General features: G+C 40.9%; 1 protein-coding gene across 1 annotated transcript; it reads left to right on the top strand.

The window, feature by feature from the left end:
* The first annotated feature begins 1,149 nt into the window (after positions 1 to 1,149).
* On the top strand, positions 1,150 to 10,378 carry LOC124273556 (threonine-rich protein-like). The gene is made up of 2 exons (XM_046708837.1): positions 1,150 to 1,593; positions 9,724 to 10,378. Exons 1-2 carry the CDS (start codon positions 1,266 to 1,268, stop codon positions 10,104 to 10,106), a joined length of 711 nt encoding a protein of 236 aa, XP_046564793.1. The 5' UTR covers positions 1,150 to 1,265; the 3' UTR covers positions 10,107 to 10,378.
* The last annotated feature ends 8,128 nt before the right edge of the window (positions 10,379 to 18,506 follow it).

The following is an 18,506-nucleotide window of genomic DNA, read 5'->3' on the forward strand; positions in this document are numbered from 1 at the left end:
ATAGTGAGAAGTCCACAAGAACAGAGAAGGCCGCAAATTGCTTTGAATTTATGCAGATACAAGCAAATAGTTATGTGTCCGAGAACAAATTAAAAATGTACTGCCTTCTTCTTGGTGTGGTCTTTCGCCCTTGGAATGTTCCTATGGACACATTAGGTTTCAGTGTCTGAAATCCTGTTGTCACCAACAAGTGCAAACTCCAGCCTCATTTTGAATTCCATAAAATCAATCCTTTCAATGATAACATTTACTTAATTAGATATTGATTCTGATGGCGATAATGGTTGACTGTTGTGGAAACTTTGTCCCTGCGTGAGAGCTTGCTTAACAAGAGGACTAAATTGGTGGCTTAGCTAGGTTGTTCTAGGGAAACAGTGTTGTTATTGGTGACAACAACATATAATAGAGTTTTCTTCTTGTTTTTTTAAGGCTTTTCACAATCTTGATTACACTCCGAAACTTACGGTGAAACCCATTAACATGTTCACGGAACTCCAAGACCGGGGAACCCATGCTTGTCCTAAGAGGAGACTAATGGAATCGGGCGGTGAGGCTTGCTGACTTGGTTGACACATGTCATCGTATCCCAATTGCATAGATCGATGCTTTTGTTGTTGATCACTGGATTGTCTGGTCCAGACCGCCACCATTAAGCTGGAATATAGCGTCGTCAAACACCAAACCAACAAAACAAGGGACAAACCGGGTACCATGATGGGGTCGAACCGAAGCCAAACTCTCTGTCTGGCGTGTTCCCGATATTTTTAACGCTTTCTGAGTTTTGATTTAAGGATTACGTGTTACATACATACATACATACATACATACATACATACATACATACATACATACATACATACATACATACATACATACATACATACATACATACATACATACACTAATACAGCGTCGATTTCCAGCTCAGCTGCTCAAAGGCGCTTTGTTTTTTCCCTCTATCACTGGATGTCAATCTCAACGGCACGTCGTATTATCAATCTCAACTCCCTGGGGAGCATACAGCTCTAGTGAGTTCACATAGTTGTATTATATGGCGTTAAAACAATATAAAATAGACCGGATATGTATTCTGAAAGTCGCAGCTCGGCTTTACCTAGGCAGCATCCAATTACATTGATTGGTTCGCCTGGAGAGAAAGATAACTGGCTTGAGCAAAATGAACTGGCGTACCTTTGTTGATGCTAGCAACGGTGTAAAAGACAATGCGTTAATAGCATACGGCTTTCTGGAGATTCTGCTCGTGAATGTTCACGTCGTGCAGCAGAATGACCGTCGGGAACTTTCAAGTGTTTGTCGTTCTTGCTTTTCAAATATCTGTTGTGGATGTAACCGTTATGCTGAGAAACTTTAAGCACCTTTCTCAATACGATGACAAACGGGGAGTAGATAGTAACAGTCTGACCAGGCGAGTCGTCACATTATGTGGATGTGGCGCTCTTTGTGGTCTCGAAATTAATGCATGTAAGAGTTTTTTTTACCAAAAAAGTGAAGGATTATGTTCTATGTATACGGAAGATATCTTCAGACTTACGCTTGTGAACGCGTCTGGATCCAAAGGATATACCTTAACACGTAAGTAATGTTGATTATGTAATTGTTTTGTTGGGTTTTTTAAATTTATATTCCTTACGAAGAGTTCGCGGAAATTGATTCTCTAGATGGACAGAACTTGGCAAGTAATCTTTCATTTTTCTATGTAGTTCGTGGGTACTGCTCTTTTGGTTTAGCAAGTTGATAGATGCACAGTTAGGGTCATGTTTTTGCAAGTCAGACTGCAAGGTATTTTACACCAAGAATGGATTAATGTCAACTTCAGGATAAAATGTCATACACGTTGTAAGATAAGCTTTGAAGCAGAGAAATATTAATAGATTCGAACTTGTGTTTATGTGTTTTCTAAATTTCGCTCGTGTTGAGATTTTATATTTATACTGAGAGGCAGAGTAGATTCCAAAATCAGACAGAGTATGTACGTGTTGTTACTTACGCAATATCTAAGACATTCGACGGCAAGGGGGCGGTGGGGTAGCCTAATGGTTAAAGCGTCCGCTCGTCACGCTGAAGACCCAGGTTCGATTCCCTACAAGGGTACAATGTGCGAAGCCCATTTCTGGTGTCCCCCGCCGTGATATTGCTGGAATATTGCTGAAAGCGGCGTGAAACTAAACTCACTCACTCGAAGGCACGACAGATGAAATAGATTATATATAATTCGACCTTTCGTAAAATATTCGCTTTATAGTAACTATCAAGAATAAATATCTACTATGTTACATTTCATATATAGCAAAAGCAGAAATATGTACTGAAATAAAACAGTTTTTATATGATCCTGTATTGTTTTGTAAGCATTTAATGCATTTGGTTGTATCATTTATAAAACAATATTCATTCGATTTGAAGTCACTATTGAAGTCACTATTGAAGCATTGTTAAAGAGAGAGAATGTACGGGACGGGATACATATCATTCACCTTGTACGAATTGTTTATTTGTTTGTTTGTAACACCTCATTCAGCAATATTTCAGCTATATGACGGCGGTCTGTAAATATAATCTATAGTCTGTAACTAATCGAGACTGGACCAGACAATCCAGTGATCAATAGCATTAGCATTAACCTTCGCAATTTGGATACGATGATGTGCCAGCCATGTCAGCGATACTGACCACCCGATCCCGTTAGTCGCCAATTACAACAATTCTAACCTGGATCTTCTCGGTTCTTTCGAAAATCGGACAGTACGAACTGTTAGTATTATGTAAAAGTGTCACCATATCTGATCAATGTGTGGAGCCCATTTCTGGTGTCCCCCGCCGTGATGTTGCTGGAATATTGCTAAAAGCGGAAGTAAAACCAAACTCAGTCAGTCAGTCAGTCTGATCAATGAAACATATTCAGTCAAACATCATTGTGTCGAAGTTATCTTTCACACTGCTACGGTTATCTCGAAGCCCCTGCATTCATTATTCATCATTGTGTAGCCTTTGAGTGAGTGAGTGAGTTTACTTTTATGCGCACTCAGCAATATTCCAGCTATATGACGGCGGTCTGTAAATAATCGAGTCTGGACCAGACAATCCAGTGACCAACAGCATGAGCATCGATATCGACCTGCGCAATTTGGAACCGATGACATGTGTCAACCAAGCCAGCGAGCCTGACCACCCGATCTCCTTAGTCGCCTCTTACGACAAGCGTGGGTTACTGAAGGTTCATTCTAACCCGGACCTTCACGGGTGTGTAACCTTTGAAGTGTAGAATCTGATGTGTCGAAGTTACAGTTGTATCGAAATTATTTTCCACTAACTGACTCAAATTTACCATTACATATTCCAAACTCAATTTTACATTGAACTTGCATTGAGTTCAGCCAGAAGCCTATCGTATTCTTAGTTGAACTTAGTGATACCCAGCTTTAACTATTTTAACTCGAACGGATGGTCAAGCTAACCGAGAGTTTGTCTCGCCCTGGTATTGTGTGTCTCGAGCACAGAGCAAAGGTCCGAAATCAGGTGAAGTTAGGCGACGTTGGTCACGGAGAGTGCTTGGATGGGTGACTGTGTTTGGCAGCTTGGCTCCTGAGAAGTTTTAGGACTTCTGCCCTTCCCCAGAACGAAGTACATGCGACACTTGTGCTGTCAGATTAGGCAAGGGAGTTTGTCCAGCCGAAAATGGGTACCCGGTGGGATAAGTCATATGACTGTTACCCTCCTTGAGCCTCACAGGCAGTATGGATTATCTGGGGTTATGATGTCCATTATGTTGTACACGCTTAGATCATGTCCGTGCGGCGTGGAGTTCAGCGCTGTGGGCTTACAATTACAGAAACAGAGAACGCTTCACGAGTGTCGGTGAGATATACGTTGTATCTTACAAAGGGTTGCTTAAATCCTATCCAACGAGCGAAGGCGAGTTAGATATCTTCTGAAAGAACGAGTTGTTAGATATATGGTACCTGACAGCCACGAGTGCAGTAATCTGTTGTATGTTTCGGTTAAAATGCATATATCAAACAACGGTTACAACAAACTACGAGTGAGTTAGTGAGTTTACTTTAACGCCACAATCAGCAATATTCCAGCTATATGACGGCGGTCTGTAAATAATCGAGTCTGGACCAGACAATCCAGTGATCAACAGCATCAGCATCGATCTGCGCAATTGGGAACCGATGACATGTGTCAACCAAGCCAGCGAGCCTGACCACCCGATCCCGTTAGTCCCCTCTTACGACAAGCATGGGTTGCTGAAGATCAATTCTACCCCGGACCATCACGGGTAACAAGCTTCGAACATTGGCCGCCGTCATAAGGGTAGTTTATTGTACCATAAAAACAAGTTAACTAGAACTCCCATTACGCAATGAATAATATAGGACGACAATGAATAATATAGGATTGTCCCTTTATTGTACCATAAAAACAAGTTAACTAGAACTCCCATTACGCAATGAATAATATAGGACGACAATGAATAATATAGGATTGTCCCTGGCGAATATTATTTGCATACTTGAAGTACATGCTCTTTTGTCATTTATTTGATCGCACAGAGGAAATTGTGTTTACTTACATTTTTTTTAATATATCGTACGGATATAATGAGGACGTCTTCAGGTTCCCTTATCACTATCAACATGTTTGACTTTACGCTGCATCAAATATTCAAGCAATGCCACAGTGGCCTGCAAACAACTGTGCTGGGATTATAGTGAAATTGATATTATGAGCATTGTACTACGCCTTTAATAGCAATCTTAATAATAATAATAATTGGCCCCAAATTTTCTGACCCTCTCTCTTCTTCTTCCTCAGTTGAGGATATTTCCGACAATCCTGTTTACATTTTGTTCAACTCTATTTATGAGGAAATGTGTGAGGCCAATTAAACAGCTAAACGTGTCTTTTCCCCAAAATGAAATTGATTTACTCAATGAAGCTATTTCTCTAAAACCTTCTGAGGATTGTTTCTTATCTGAACACAGTTCACACAGTTTCCAAAGACAAAAAACATCTAATGATAATAACAAAAGACCAAAGAACTTAATGACACTAGAAGAAACATTTCCTGGATAGAGCTGTGCCTTAAAATAAGATCGTCAGGGAACCCAATGTCTAAAACACAACAGTCAATTTGGAGAGAAATATAATTGCAGTATATGACAACGAGAAAAAAGGTACTCCTCCAAATTGTCGATTCCCTTAAGGCAAAATGAAAGGTTTGGTCTGAAAGAAAGTAAAACTGGGAAAAGAAAAACAAATTTATCAAGCAAAATAAACTCTTCAGAAACAATGAGAAGCACTTTTACAGGCAACTCAAAACAAAGTGTGATGGTGAACATGTTAAACGGCCACCCATGGACGACAATGAAAGGTTCTGGAAGCAGTTGTGGTCTGTACCCGGCGAGGGAAACCACGAGGCACCATAAGTCCATGATTACGATCATGCAATGCATGAGAAAATAACTAGGCCGTTTGTCTGTTACATCTCACCAGATTGCCTGAGAAGTGTTATAAAAAAGTCCAAATCTAATACAGGTCCTGGGCCTGATGGCATTCGAAACCGGTATTAGAAACTGCTCCTGTGTCAAAACATCATTACTTCACTGTTTCAATTCTCTCGTAGGCACAGGTGATGTTCCTCCATGGTTTTGCAAAGGTCGCACACTACTCTTTCCCCAAAAAAGGAGACTTGACTGATCCCAAACACTTCGCCCTAGATGTTTGAATACGCAATGTGTAATATTCACAAAGCTCGTGTCATCGTATTGCTCTTCCGATGATATAATGTACAGAGAGCAGACGGGGGCGAGAAGGGGATGTTTGGGCTGCAAGGATCAACTTCTTGTACAAAAAAAAAAAATTGGAAGAGGCTAAGTCATATCACCGCAACCTCTCCTGGAGAGGTTTGTGCTGGATTGACTACGAAAAAAAGCATACGACTTTGTCCCTCATGAATGGATCTGAAGTCTCTTAATTGTATTGACCTCCCTGAGTGACTACTTGATTTACTCAAATCTTTAATCAGTTGCTGGTCGAGTCAACTTGAGATGTACTCGCAAGGGCAGGCGCAGACTTCGCAATCGATTCTAATCAGAAGGGGAATATTTCAGGGGACTTCTTCTGTCCTTTGCTTTTTCGTTTGTCTTTAATTCCTTTGAGCTTTCTGCTCAACAAAGAGGAGGGTTACCATCCCGGACCTCCTCACCACAGATCCCAAACACTGCTTACTCATCTCCTTTACATGGATGACATCCAGCTCCTTGCCGAAGGAGACACCAATTTGAAAGAACAGGTTCTCCTTGTCGAGTCCTGTCCTAATGATATTGGCATGACATTTGGGCTCGACAAATGTTATACTCTTCATTTGAATACGTGGCAAGGTAACCAATGATGGATCGGTCAAGTTACACGGGGAGGAGTTATTGAGCATCTTGAGGAAGATCAGTGCTACACCTATTTTGGAATGCAAGCTTGAGACAAGCTCCAGAATGCCCAGATTCAAGACAAACTTCAGGCCGAGTATAAAGCTCGCTTAAACAAAATCTGGAGCTCAGAGCTAAATGCTGTAAACAAGGTCAAAGCCACTAATACTTTTGCTGTGCCAGTCCTTTGCTGTTCCTTTGGAGTAGTTGATTGGACAAAACAAGATATTCAGGGTCTTGACCGCCTGACCAGAAGGATCATGTCTGATAACAGGGCCCACCACCCTCGTTCCTCTCTTAACCGTTTATATAAGCCAATCAGTTCTGGAGGTCGGGGTTCAATTAATGTGGAGGCTCTTCATGATAGAATTTTATTGTGTACTTTTGCGGCTGTCTATTTATCGGATGATCCTCTGGTGATGCATGTCAAGACTCATGATGAAAGCAAGGAATTCCACAGCTATTTTAAGCGTGCCAAGATTGTTGGACAGAATCTGAAATTTGAGGTTGATTTTGTTGATGGCAATGTGCTGCTGGACGGTACAGCGATGGGAGTAAACCAGGTGAAGTTATTCACCAAGTCTGCTCAGAGTCGGCCATTTGTGGAGAAGCTTTCTGAGAAGCCATTGCATCGTGCGTACATGCAGTGTGTGGAACAGGATAGCAATCCAGCCGACTCCGTCGACTGGATGAAGTCGGCTGGTCTAAAATGTGAGACTGAGGGTTTCCTCTTTGCTGCTCAGGACTATTTACTTTCCACAATCGCCCGATTGTGATTCTTAAAGAAAATATTAACATGAAATGCCGACTGTGTAATGAATTTACAGAGACTGTCCAACACCATGTCAGTGGATGCCCTTCCTTGGCACAAACATCATATCTTAAAAGACATGATGGCATGGCTGGCTGCTTCTACTATCGTCTTCACCATGCCTATGGCTTTGACTCCGAGGTCCATCCATGGTACGACCCTGAACATGTCCAGGGCGTCATGGAAAATGATGCTTTTAAACTTATTTGGAATAAGCCCATATACAGCCTCAGAAGAATTCCAGCAAACAAACCTCATCGTGTCCCTTTCGATAAAGCTAATGAATTTATTATATCATTGGATTTTCTGTCCCTTTTGACAGCAACATGATTGGCCAGATTCAGGAAAAGCATGCTAAATATGTGGACTTCGCCTTTGCTTTGTCTCGCTTGCATCCCGAGTACTCCCCATTGTTCTCGGTGTCCTGGGTTTGGTGCTTCCTGATCTCCTGGCACAGATCAGGAGGGTGCTCGGGTTCTCCACCGGGAGCACAGCCCTTCTGACACTCTGGGTATTGCAGAAGGCTGCAGTGTTGGGGAGTCTACATATTCTCCAGAAGTTCTTGGTTGGTTCGACTAGGCAGCTTTTTCCTGGGAGACCCGTGACGATCGGGTTAGAATAGGTCTTCAGCAACCTATGCTTGCCACAAAAGGCGACTATGCTTGTCGTAAGAGGCGCCTAACGAGATCGGGGTGGTCAGGCTCGCTGACTTGGTTGACACATGTCATCGGTTCAAATTGCGCAGATCGATGCTCATGCACTGGATTGTCTGATCCAAACTCGTTTATTTACAGACCGCCACCATATAGCTGGAATATTGCTGAGTGCGGCGTAAACTAAACTCACTCACTCACTTTCTCTGGGAGATGTCCCATTCGCAGTCTGGGCTGCATGTAGAGGGGACAAGCGCCCTGAGCTGATGATGAGCCTTACCAGTCTGACTGTGCCAGGATCACCCGAACCCTCTCTGCTGCATTTTTTTATCTTAATCTGTAAAACACAATACATGTTAATAATAACAATCAACCAAGTCACTATGCCTGTCCTTCTATTCTTATTTTGTCTCCCGCGACGGCGAGGTAGCGTAGTGGTTAAAGCGTTCCATCGTAACGTTCACGACCCGGATTCGATTCTCCACATGGGTACTATGTGTGAAGCCCATTTCTGGTGTCTCCCCTCGTGTTATTGATTGAACATTGCTAAAGCGGCGTAAAACCATACTCACTTACTCCTCAGGCGAAAACCCTGTCACTCTGAGAGAGACAAATTAATCGTACATGGTGCTTATCTGTCTGACATTTTGAAGATTTCGTAACCAACTATGACATAAGCTTATGGAAATATAGTAGCCGTAAAAGAGTGAGTGAGTGAGTGAGTGGTTTTACGTCGCTTTTAGCAATATTCGAGCAATATCACTGCGTCAAGATGTAAACATGAAATGTAGATGATGCAATGAATTTAATCATCTTCTCGGTAGATGCTCTGAACGCAGCAATTTAATGAGCATCACAGTTTTCTAAAAATACTTTTAAGTTCGATTTGAAGGCTTGGAAGGGGAAGTGAGTGAATTTAGTTTTACGCCGCTTTAACAATATCCCAGCAATATCACGGAAGGGGACATCAGAAATGATCTTCACACATTGTACACATGTGGGGAAGCGAACGTTTTAACCACAAGGCTTGGAAACCGCTCCTGGCTTGGTGGGAACAATACACACAGACATCACCCAGTAAAGAGTTGCATGAAAGACAGTTGGGAAAGTCTCGGGAAAGGACCTGGACCCGAAAGACGTAAATCTGACTGACTGACTAAGTTTTGGTTTTACGCCGCTTTTAGCAATATTCCAGCAACATCACGGCGGGGGACACCAGAAATGGGCTTCACACATTGTACCCATGTGGGGATTCGAACCCGGGCCTTCAGCGTAACGAGCCAACGCTTTAACCATTAGGCTACCCCACCGCCCCACTTAAATCTGAAATCTGTATGCGGATTCATGCATTGGGAAATCTAAACTGTGTTTAATCTTATACAAAATATTTGATGTTTTGTTGTTTAACAATATTCCAGCTTTTGGCAATATATTTGATATGAGTTGGCATAATATCATTATAGCAATTCCATCACGTCAAGTTTATCAGTTTGATCTTTTACATTCATAACATCTTCTGGTATGTGACAGTCATAATGTATAACCAAAATAACGTGCGTGGCAATGGTTAAACTTTATACATGTTTCCTGCTAAACTATAGGACGTATGTGATTTCTGTTGTGTGCTGTCAATGATTACTGTCCCGCTCCAAAAGTAATACGTTTCAGGGAAGTTGTTAACCTGAGGGGAAGATCAATACAGAATGGTGGGTAGAAAGATTATTTTTACATACGATGGACGAGATAGATCATAAACCTGCAAGTAACAAAGCTACTTCGGGAAGGTAATGTTTCCTTGGTTTCCACACAGGTGATACAGAGGATGAGGTAACGGTACCTGTTTCCACGATAGAGACACCAACGCCGACATCGCCAACAATAACAACGGCGGCTCAGGAGACAACAACATCGGCATCACCAGCAACAACTACGGCCGAGGAGACACCAACGTCAACATCAACATCAACAACAACGGCTCAGGAGACAACAACATCGACATCACTAGCAACAACTACGGCCGAGGAGACACCAACGTCAACATCAACAGCAACAACAACGGCTCAGGAGACAACAACGTCGATATTACCAGCAACCACCGCGGCACCGACGACACCAGTGCCTACAACAGCAGCACCACCGCCTGGTTGTCCTGGAGGAGGTGATGATGATGATGATGAGTGTGATGATGACTGATGTAAGACTCTGACCTCGAGTCCCCAAATCATCTTCTTTGAGTCTATTTGAGACGTTTCAGGCAGTCTTTTATGTTATTGTAAAAGTGTGTGCAAATTGAAACTGTCGATTGGTTTCAGTAACAAATCTTTTCATTACGTTGAAAACGTACACACAACAAATATTTATTTCAAGAAGGCCCAGAACATTATATTTAACGAAAACACCTTCCACTGAACACGGGGCGGTGGGATGGCCTAGTGGTTTAAGCGTTCGCTCGTCACGCCGAAGACCCGGGTTCGATTCCCCACATGGGTACATTGTGTGAAGTCCATTTCTGGTGTCCCCCGCCGAGAAAATACTGGAATATTGCTAAAAGTGGCGTAAAATCCAACTTACTCACTCCACTGTTGCTGTCCGTGTGACTTTGAACATAGTGACCATAGTGTTGCACATACTTGACCATACGCCAACACAAGTCAGTATATCTGATGATATGTAACAACCGGACATTTTCCTCTTCATAGCATAATGCTTGGAGAACAATAATGTCCTTACTAAGATCTTATGTGGCTTCCGAGCAAAATACTCACCACATGTTCCAGTGACAATTTCATGAATCGGAAACCATTTATCAAAAATTCAATTGTCAACAAACAACATTCTATATCTATCTTTATCGAGTAAGAAAAAACATATGATACAACGTGGAAACATGTTTTTTTAAAAGATTTGCATGAACCTGGATTGAGTGGCTGATTACTTCAGTTCCTGTATCGATTTTTAAAGATCACATATACTCTAGGAGGGTACAAATACATAAATAAGTTATTGGCATCTCATCGTTATAAATGAAACCCCGTCATTAAAACTACTCATTTCGACATTTAATTTACTTAAATCGACATTTTTGGCAACAGTGCACAATTTTCTCCCGCGAACGAAATTTCAACCAATCAGAGGGGTGCGTCTCCGTGACGTAATGTGAGGTATGCATATGAGGGGCGCTGTAGAATTCGTATACATTTCCGGGGGTAAATTATCTTGTTTACTTGTTTGTCTAAACCTGAAATCGTGGCAGCTATTGTGAAAATAAAAGCTTTATGTTTTCCCAATCTACTGTCATTTAATCTTGTCACTAGCTTTGCCTAGCTTCCGAGTTACAACTTGTTTTCATAGACGATTCTGTCAAATCGCTTGTTGGCTAGGTCTGGCTTTTGTTCCCCAGTTTACTCGGGTGTTAAACCATTCATGTCAAGTGATTTAAATATGGTTAATGCAGTATGTTGGCATTTCGGTACAAAGCAGACTCTGACATGTCCGGGAGTAAATTAATTCAGACAGCCACAATCTTTTTTTTTTTGCAGAATTTTTGACTAAAAATAAAAAAGTTGTTTAACAATCTATCATTAAAATATTGACACAGTTCACTATTTGTTACGAGGGAGGAGTGCAGAGAAAGGGACAGCCAGGTGTTCGAGAACGGATGGAGACGGCACAGCACAGGTTAATGAATAGATAACTTTGTCTGTGAACGTGCTTCTCGAACACCTGGCTGTCCCTTTCTCTGCACTCCTCCCTCGTAACAAACAGTGAACTGTGTCAATATTTTAACGATAGTTTGTTAAACAACTTTCTTATTTTTAGGACAGAAATTCTGCAAAAACCTCACAGAGTGGTTATGATGTTTTTATTATGATCAGCGTTTCATTGAGTATTTTATGTTTATTAGTTTTCGAGTTAGATTGCAATTCATCGGTCCGCCTTTGAGCCAATCGGACTGTACATATTATTACTACAACTTGTAAGTAGATTTGATTTTTTAACTCGATGAAAACGTCGAGAAATCAGCAAAATGACGAGCTTGTTACACATGTTATTTACAACTAACTGAAAATCCTTCCTCACATAACGTCACTTCCGGTTCGCTGCAGTGCCTCTGGCGATAGAGTTACGTAACCTATCTGGGGTACATACTTAATTATACCTCCTTTTTCCCTTGTATATACTTACATATCTGGTTGCCTGTACATCTATATATATACTGTACTGTTCACTATCACCATGATTTACCTGAAGAAGGGGCAAGAACTAGACCAAAAAACGTTGTGAAAAATAAATCAAGAAGTTGTTATCCATAACATTTGTCTTGTATATGGTTGAAATCATGCCGATGCCACTTAAAGTTGGAGTGAATGCTGTATCCATTGTAGAATATGACAACAGCATTATATATGAAATTTTATAGGAATTAAGAATATTATGCCTTAATTACAGTTACAGATGAAATGCAGCTTATTTCAACATTATGGATGTCTGTGCATTATATCGCTACACGGGCATTTTTGCATTAAACATAACTCAGATGTTGATGGATGGGCGTTTATGCATTCAGCGGATCTTGATAGGTGGGCGTTAACGTATTTAGCAGATCCTCACAGAAAAAGTCATTTATGCATTAAACATAACTCGACAGATAGACGTTTATGAATTCAGCATATCTCCATTGCATGCACGCTTATACATTCAACCGATCTTGATGGTGGACGTTTATGTATTTATCAAATCTTGATGCATAGACATTTATGCATTCAGCAGGTCTTGATATATGGACGTTTGTTCATCAATCAAACATGAATACATGGAGAAACAGTACTGGAACCTATTAGACAAAATTATATTATGATTCCAACTAAATGCCTGCAAATTTCTAAACAGCAATAGTTTCAATATCAAATTCTTCACAATATCTTACCAACAAATTCCTTACTTTTAAAATGGGATACGCAGACAGCAATTTATGTGGTTATTGTAATAATCAACGTGAAACAGCTGATCATCTGTTTTGGTATTGCAACCATGTGAGTTCCGTCTGGACACAATTTGAAAAATGGGTCAACCAGAAAGCCGAATTATTCATCAAACTTAACAAGAAAGATATACTTCTTGGCACTCTGTTACTAATTTTTGGACCAATAAATCTCTTAATAATTGTATGCAAACAATTTATTTTTATAAATAGAACATATAAAATAACAATAAATTATTAAATGATTCAGGAAGAACTCACATGCTTTTATTACTTCACGAAATACACAGCAAAAATGTATGGACATCTAAACCAATTAACTAAATTCTGGTCATCTTGTCACCTTTTGTTTATCTAGACAATTTATTTACATGTGCAACTATGTACAAATACAACAAAAATAAAGAAATTATGAAAACCAAAAAATACATGGACGTTTATGCATTAAGCATGCAGCGATGTTTGGAAGCTTATGAAGAACAACATCGTTGATTTATTACGATTGTCAATACAGGATTATGCATTTACGAACATTTATGCATTCAGCGTATTGCAATCCATAGACTTATGTATTTAGATTATCTTGATATGTGGACGTCTTGCTTTCTTTTGTATTTGCATAAGGAATGTTTCCACAAGGTTACATTTTAGTTTTACAAGTTCTTGTGGAATGTCTACGTGGGTGTTGAACATGAATGCGTCTATATTCCTGACACGAACATGCCATGTGTCTTCATTTATGTGAGTTTATGTATTGCTTGCATTTCAAAGTATGCATGTATTCTTTGTCGTTGATATTTATACACTTGATCGATTGTCTTACATGAATTATTCAAAACTGAAGTACACACGAAGGCATATTTGGATTGGAAATGATCGCTGAAACGGGTTTGTCGAACATATGACTTGGTCGGGTTGGACATTTCATTGTTCAGATGTATATTATTTACACTGCAGATATCCGATGTGAAGGCTACGGATGAATATGTAATAAAGCGTCTGAATCATATACGAGTCACTTAACATTTTGATTATGTACCAATATGTCAGCAAACTGGCATGCGATATATAGAATTGCAAAAGAATATTTGGCCATACTCAGAAAGAATCTCCGTTTGTTGGAAAGGGGAAAATAATAGTTAAAATTATATGAACGGATCACTGAAAATCAGTGATGACGCCAGGTGTGCGCGTGAAAGGTAAGCATGTCCTGCACTAACGATAGCACCTGCCATTCACAAGTATACATTGCCTGACCCCTGCATAAGACGTCCAGCCATGCGACGGCGGTCTACAAACAAACCAGACAATGAGGTGATCAATTTACTGGAACATCCAGTTTGATATCTTTGAATTACGTCTTCTGTTAGGAATTGCAGAGATTCCGATGCTTACACGTTAAGAAAACCGTTTGGGAAACAGATTTGCTTTATAATGAGTGAGTGAGTACGTTTAGTTTTACGCCACAATCAGCAATATTCCAGCTATATGACGGCGGTCTGTAAATAATCGAGTCTGGACCAGACAATCCAGTGATCAACATCATGAACATCGATCTACGCAGTTAGGATGCGATGACATGTGTCAACCAAGTCAGCGAGCCTGACCACCCGATCCCGTTAGTCGGCTCTTACCACAAGCATGGGTTACTGAAGATCAATTGTAACCAGGATTTTCACGGGTCGATTTGCTTTCTAACATATCAGCGGTCAGTTTTAATGTTTCAGATCAAACATTTCCTTTGCATATTTCAATATGCTACAGAGCTTATGATGAATCTCTGGGACTTCAGTTCACCAGCAGAAACATAAATCCAGTTGCAGTAAATGTACTGTGAAAAGAATACCCAATCTTGACTATTCTCAGAAAGAGATTCCACTTGGGTAAACGTACAATGGCTGTGAACGTTATGAGAACGGATCACTGAAATCAGTGGTGACACCAGGTGTTCGCGATAAGGAGAGAGAATGAAACGGTCGCCATGATAACCAACAACCAGCGATGACCGACACCATTCCCACTACAGCAAGTTCGAACAGCCTCTCTACTCCTGCTGTACAAACAGAAAGGGTCCAAATCACTATTGCTGATTTTTGGAATTACAGCAATCATACAGAGACGTGTATCGCTCTACTGTCAGATGCGGCTGGTGTCGTACCCGGGCGTCAGTGGGCCCTACAACAGTTGGTTTTTAATTTTTTATTTTTTAATTCATTCCAGATAGGTATAAAAAGACAGGGAGTACACAGCTCCATGTTAGGGCTGGTAATTGGCAATAAAGAGTTACACATTTTCAAAGTAAGAAAACATAGATACCAGTATACAATGTCAGGGAGTGCACGACTCCAGCAGAAAACTTCATGGGTTACAGGCATGCTCGAGCTAGTTATACATTGGCAGCAAGGAGTTACTAATTTTAAAGAGTAAAAATGTAGGCACACAAAGTCGGCGAGTGAGAACCTACAACAGTTAATCGTATTGCCGTTCCATGCTGTACTGGGAGATATAAGCCCGGACTCTACACTCGCCTGGTCTGTCGAGGATCGCTACGATCGTAAGTGGAGGAGTGAGCCGACCTCGTGTTTAACTTATCCGAGCTGTGTGCGGCTCTTGTCAATAACGGAGGATGTTATAAGGTAGAAATGACTCTTAAAACGTTTCAAAATTACAACAAATTCATTATTTAGATTACCGGTTATTCTCCTGATTGCTTCACTGTCGCTGATATTTGTGCAAAGCAATGAAAACAGAATGTGATGAGAAATCGATAGAGATATGAGTATTTGCTAATTGTGTTGCGTGATCGCTGCCATTAATTAGATAGCAAGAGTAGAAACACATTAGTCATGAGAGACAGGACAGTTTTAGTTTACATTCAAACACTGAAGGGCAGGGGGGATTTACTGATCAGTGTTGTCCGGGTTTTTATCTCATCACGACACACATGAGTTCATAGATATACAGTTTAACGAATCAGCACAGACTAAGTAAAGCTCGGCTCAGCATGATTCATACACTGCTACACTGAGTGTAACAAACCGCGAAAGTTAACATCCACACATACCGTTTGAACTTTTACCTCGAAAACTCGAACGATTCCAAATGTTATTTTCCGCTTCCGAGTGTTACACAACCGCGAGTAAACAGTCGCTGAACAAAGCGTTTTGTCAGTATTCAAGGATGTCATTTTGCGGAAATATAAGCTAATAGTAACCATGTTATTAGAAACCCCTAAGCGTATATACTGCAGGTCAAATATCTGTGTTTTATGCGGATTTTCGTTGCGTAAATCAGTGTATGAATGTGCGCCAGCGCATGAATGTAATGTGGACAGTTAAGGGTCACGGTCGTCCGAGCCCTTACTCCTTGACCTAGCGACCCTCGACGGACCATGTGAGTGTAGAGTCCTGACTTACATCACCAAGGACAGCATGGAACGTCAATACGATTAGGTAATTGTTGTAGGGTTCACAGATGCCCGAAAGCAGAACAAAAACAAGACCGGGTCGTCTTAAACATTTTGTTCAAGAAAAAGCCCACAGACTCCAACATGTCGTTTTATCTGGTCTGATATTCAGAGGCAATATTATATTCTGAGACATTTCCTCAAGATCCCAGTAGTACTGTATAACATGCAAAGACAGAGGGCAAGGTCCCAACCTGCATTGGCGGATTCGGCTGCCAGTGGAAGCAGATTGGGAAAAGATTCTTCAGTTCGAGCGTGGAACAAAAACAGAGAGCGCTCAGCGATGAATTTGGAAAACAAACGGAAACATTCCCCGTGCAGCTCCAGGATCCAGCTATCCAACGACATGCAGCATGCGCGTGTAAGGCGGTTTATGCAGCTCCCAAGGGAGCCGTGCTGAAACAGGTGATACAATCTGGGAGGATTATTACTTACTTCGATTAAAGCATTGCTGAGTTCATTTAAAGTTGCCAGTGGGTTTGTTCGGTAGGGCAACAGCATATCCCAAAACGCGTTTACATGGTTGCAGGAGAGGAGTATTACACTCTTCGATAAAAGTATTGCCGAGTTCTTTAGCGTTGCACGACTGAAAAAGGTGCCAGCTATCCAACGTCATATAACACTTGACGGAATCAGCTGCCAAGGGGTTCGTGTTGAAATCTCTGTAACAAAATGTTGGCACCATAGCATTATTTGTCAATAACAAGAAAGATCTACTATTTGCCCATGGGGAAAGATCAAACAGGCACTCTGCTGTCAAGATCCGGTCCCAGAATACGTGAAACCGGTTGGTCTGATGTTGGTGATGACACCACCTCGCTAATTAATTCCCGGAGTTCCCCTTACAAGTGTCAAGGCATGTCATTCGTTTCTCCTTAAACGCCTCTTAATTTTCCAGCTTACCCTTGAAGATCCGTGTCAGAATTGGTCTTCAGCAGCCCACTTTTGTCGAAAGGGACGACTAACGGGATCGGATACTCGCTGACTTGGTTGATGCATGCCATCGTATCCAAATGCGTAGATCGATGTTCATGCTGTTGATCACTGGATTGTCTGGTCCAGACTCGATTATTCACAGACCGCCGTGAAAAAGCTAGAAAGTTGTGGTTGAACAGCAACAAAAACAAATAAATCACAAATGTCCATTTTCTAACGTCCGTTTTTCTTTATAAAGAAATACACAGTTGTACACAAACCGAAATCATCAGTGTAATTTGCAAACACACGTAGTGAGAAATTGTGTTTATCTGTTTTTCGTAAAGCAAAATATTGTACATCTAGAAATAGCGATACTTAAATGTGTACTAAACACTTGCCACAGTCACCAAAATGACTCTTGGGCCATACGTTGTATCCTTAAAGTACAATTTACAGAGAAAATCATCTGTGTAATTTCGTGTTTTGCAAACACACATATAGTATGTATTCAGTTGTATCTGGGTTGTTTGTTAAAGCAAAATATTGTATATCTAGAAATAGCGACACTTAAATGTCCACTAAACACTTGTCAGTCACCAAAATGACCCTTGGTCGAAACGCTGGTATCCTTAAAGTAGTATTTGAAGAGAAACTTAAAAGAGAGTTTCTGTACACTTTTAACACGATACAGGTATAGCTTGTACCATTAAACATAGTGGTGCTTTACCAGCTTGAGTAGTTTACAGAAGTTGGCGAACTGTTGGCACATATGTATATGCATCAAAGGAAAATGGCCGTGCTCAAATATTGTCCTAACGTTGCATACTATTGACATACGACAGCGTGAATGTCTGGACAGGAAGAGTTTCTCGTAGAAGCTTGAGATAAGTCTTTGTCCCGATCAATGGGCAGATTTTAGAATCAAATGGTGTTCTAGTTTACTTGGCCGTGCTGTATCAGACCGTGCAGATGCCTTAAATTTGATGGCCATAAAATTCTGATCAGATGCTCTGAGAACATTCAACAAGGATGCTTGTAATTATGATCGGAGTGTTGATAATCGTTTTGCAGACAGTTGCGGTGGATGTGACTATTGTTGGTTCGGATTTTGACAAAGTGGACCAATTTGATGACAAAATTGGTATTAATCATATACTAGTGTCGATAGAATGCATCTCGACATGTGCCTGTGGCGCTCTCTGTGGACAGGAAGGCGAAAGGTGCAAAA

Source organism: Haliotis rubra, unplaced genomic scaffold (genome assembly GCF_003918875.1).
Source record: "Haliotis rubra isolate DU_JTF1 unplaced genomic scaffold, ASM391887v1 Scf182, whole genome shotgun sequence".
Taxonomy (NCBI): Eukaryota; Metazoa; Mollusca; class Gastropoda; order Lepetellida; family Haliotidae; genus Haliotis; species Haliotis rubra.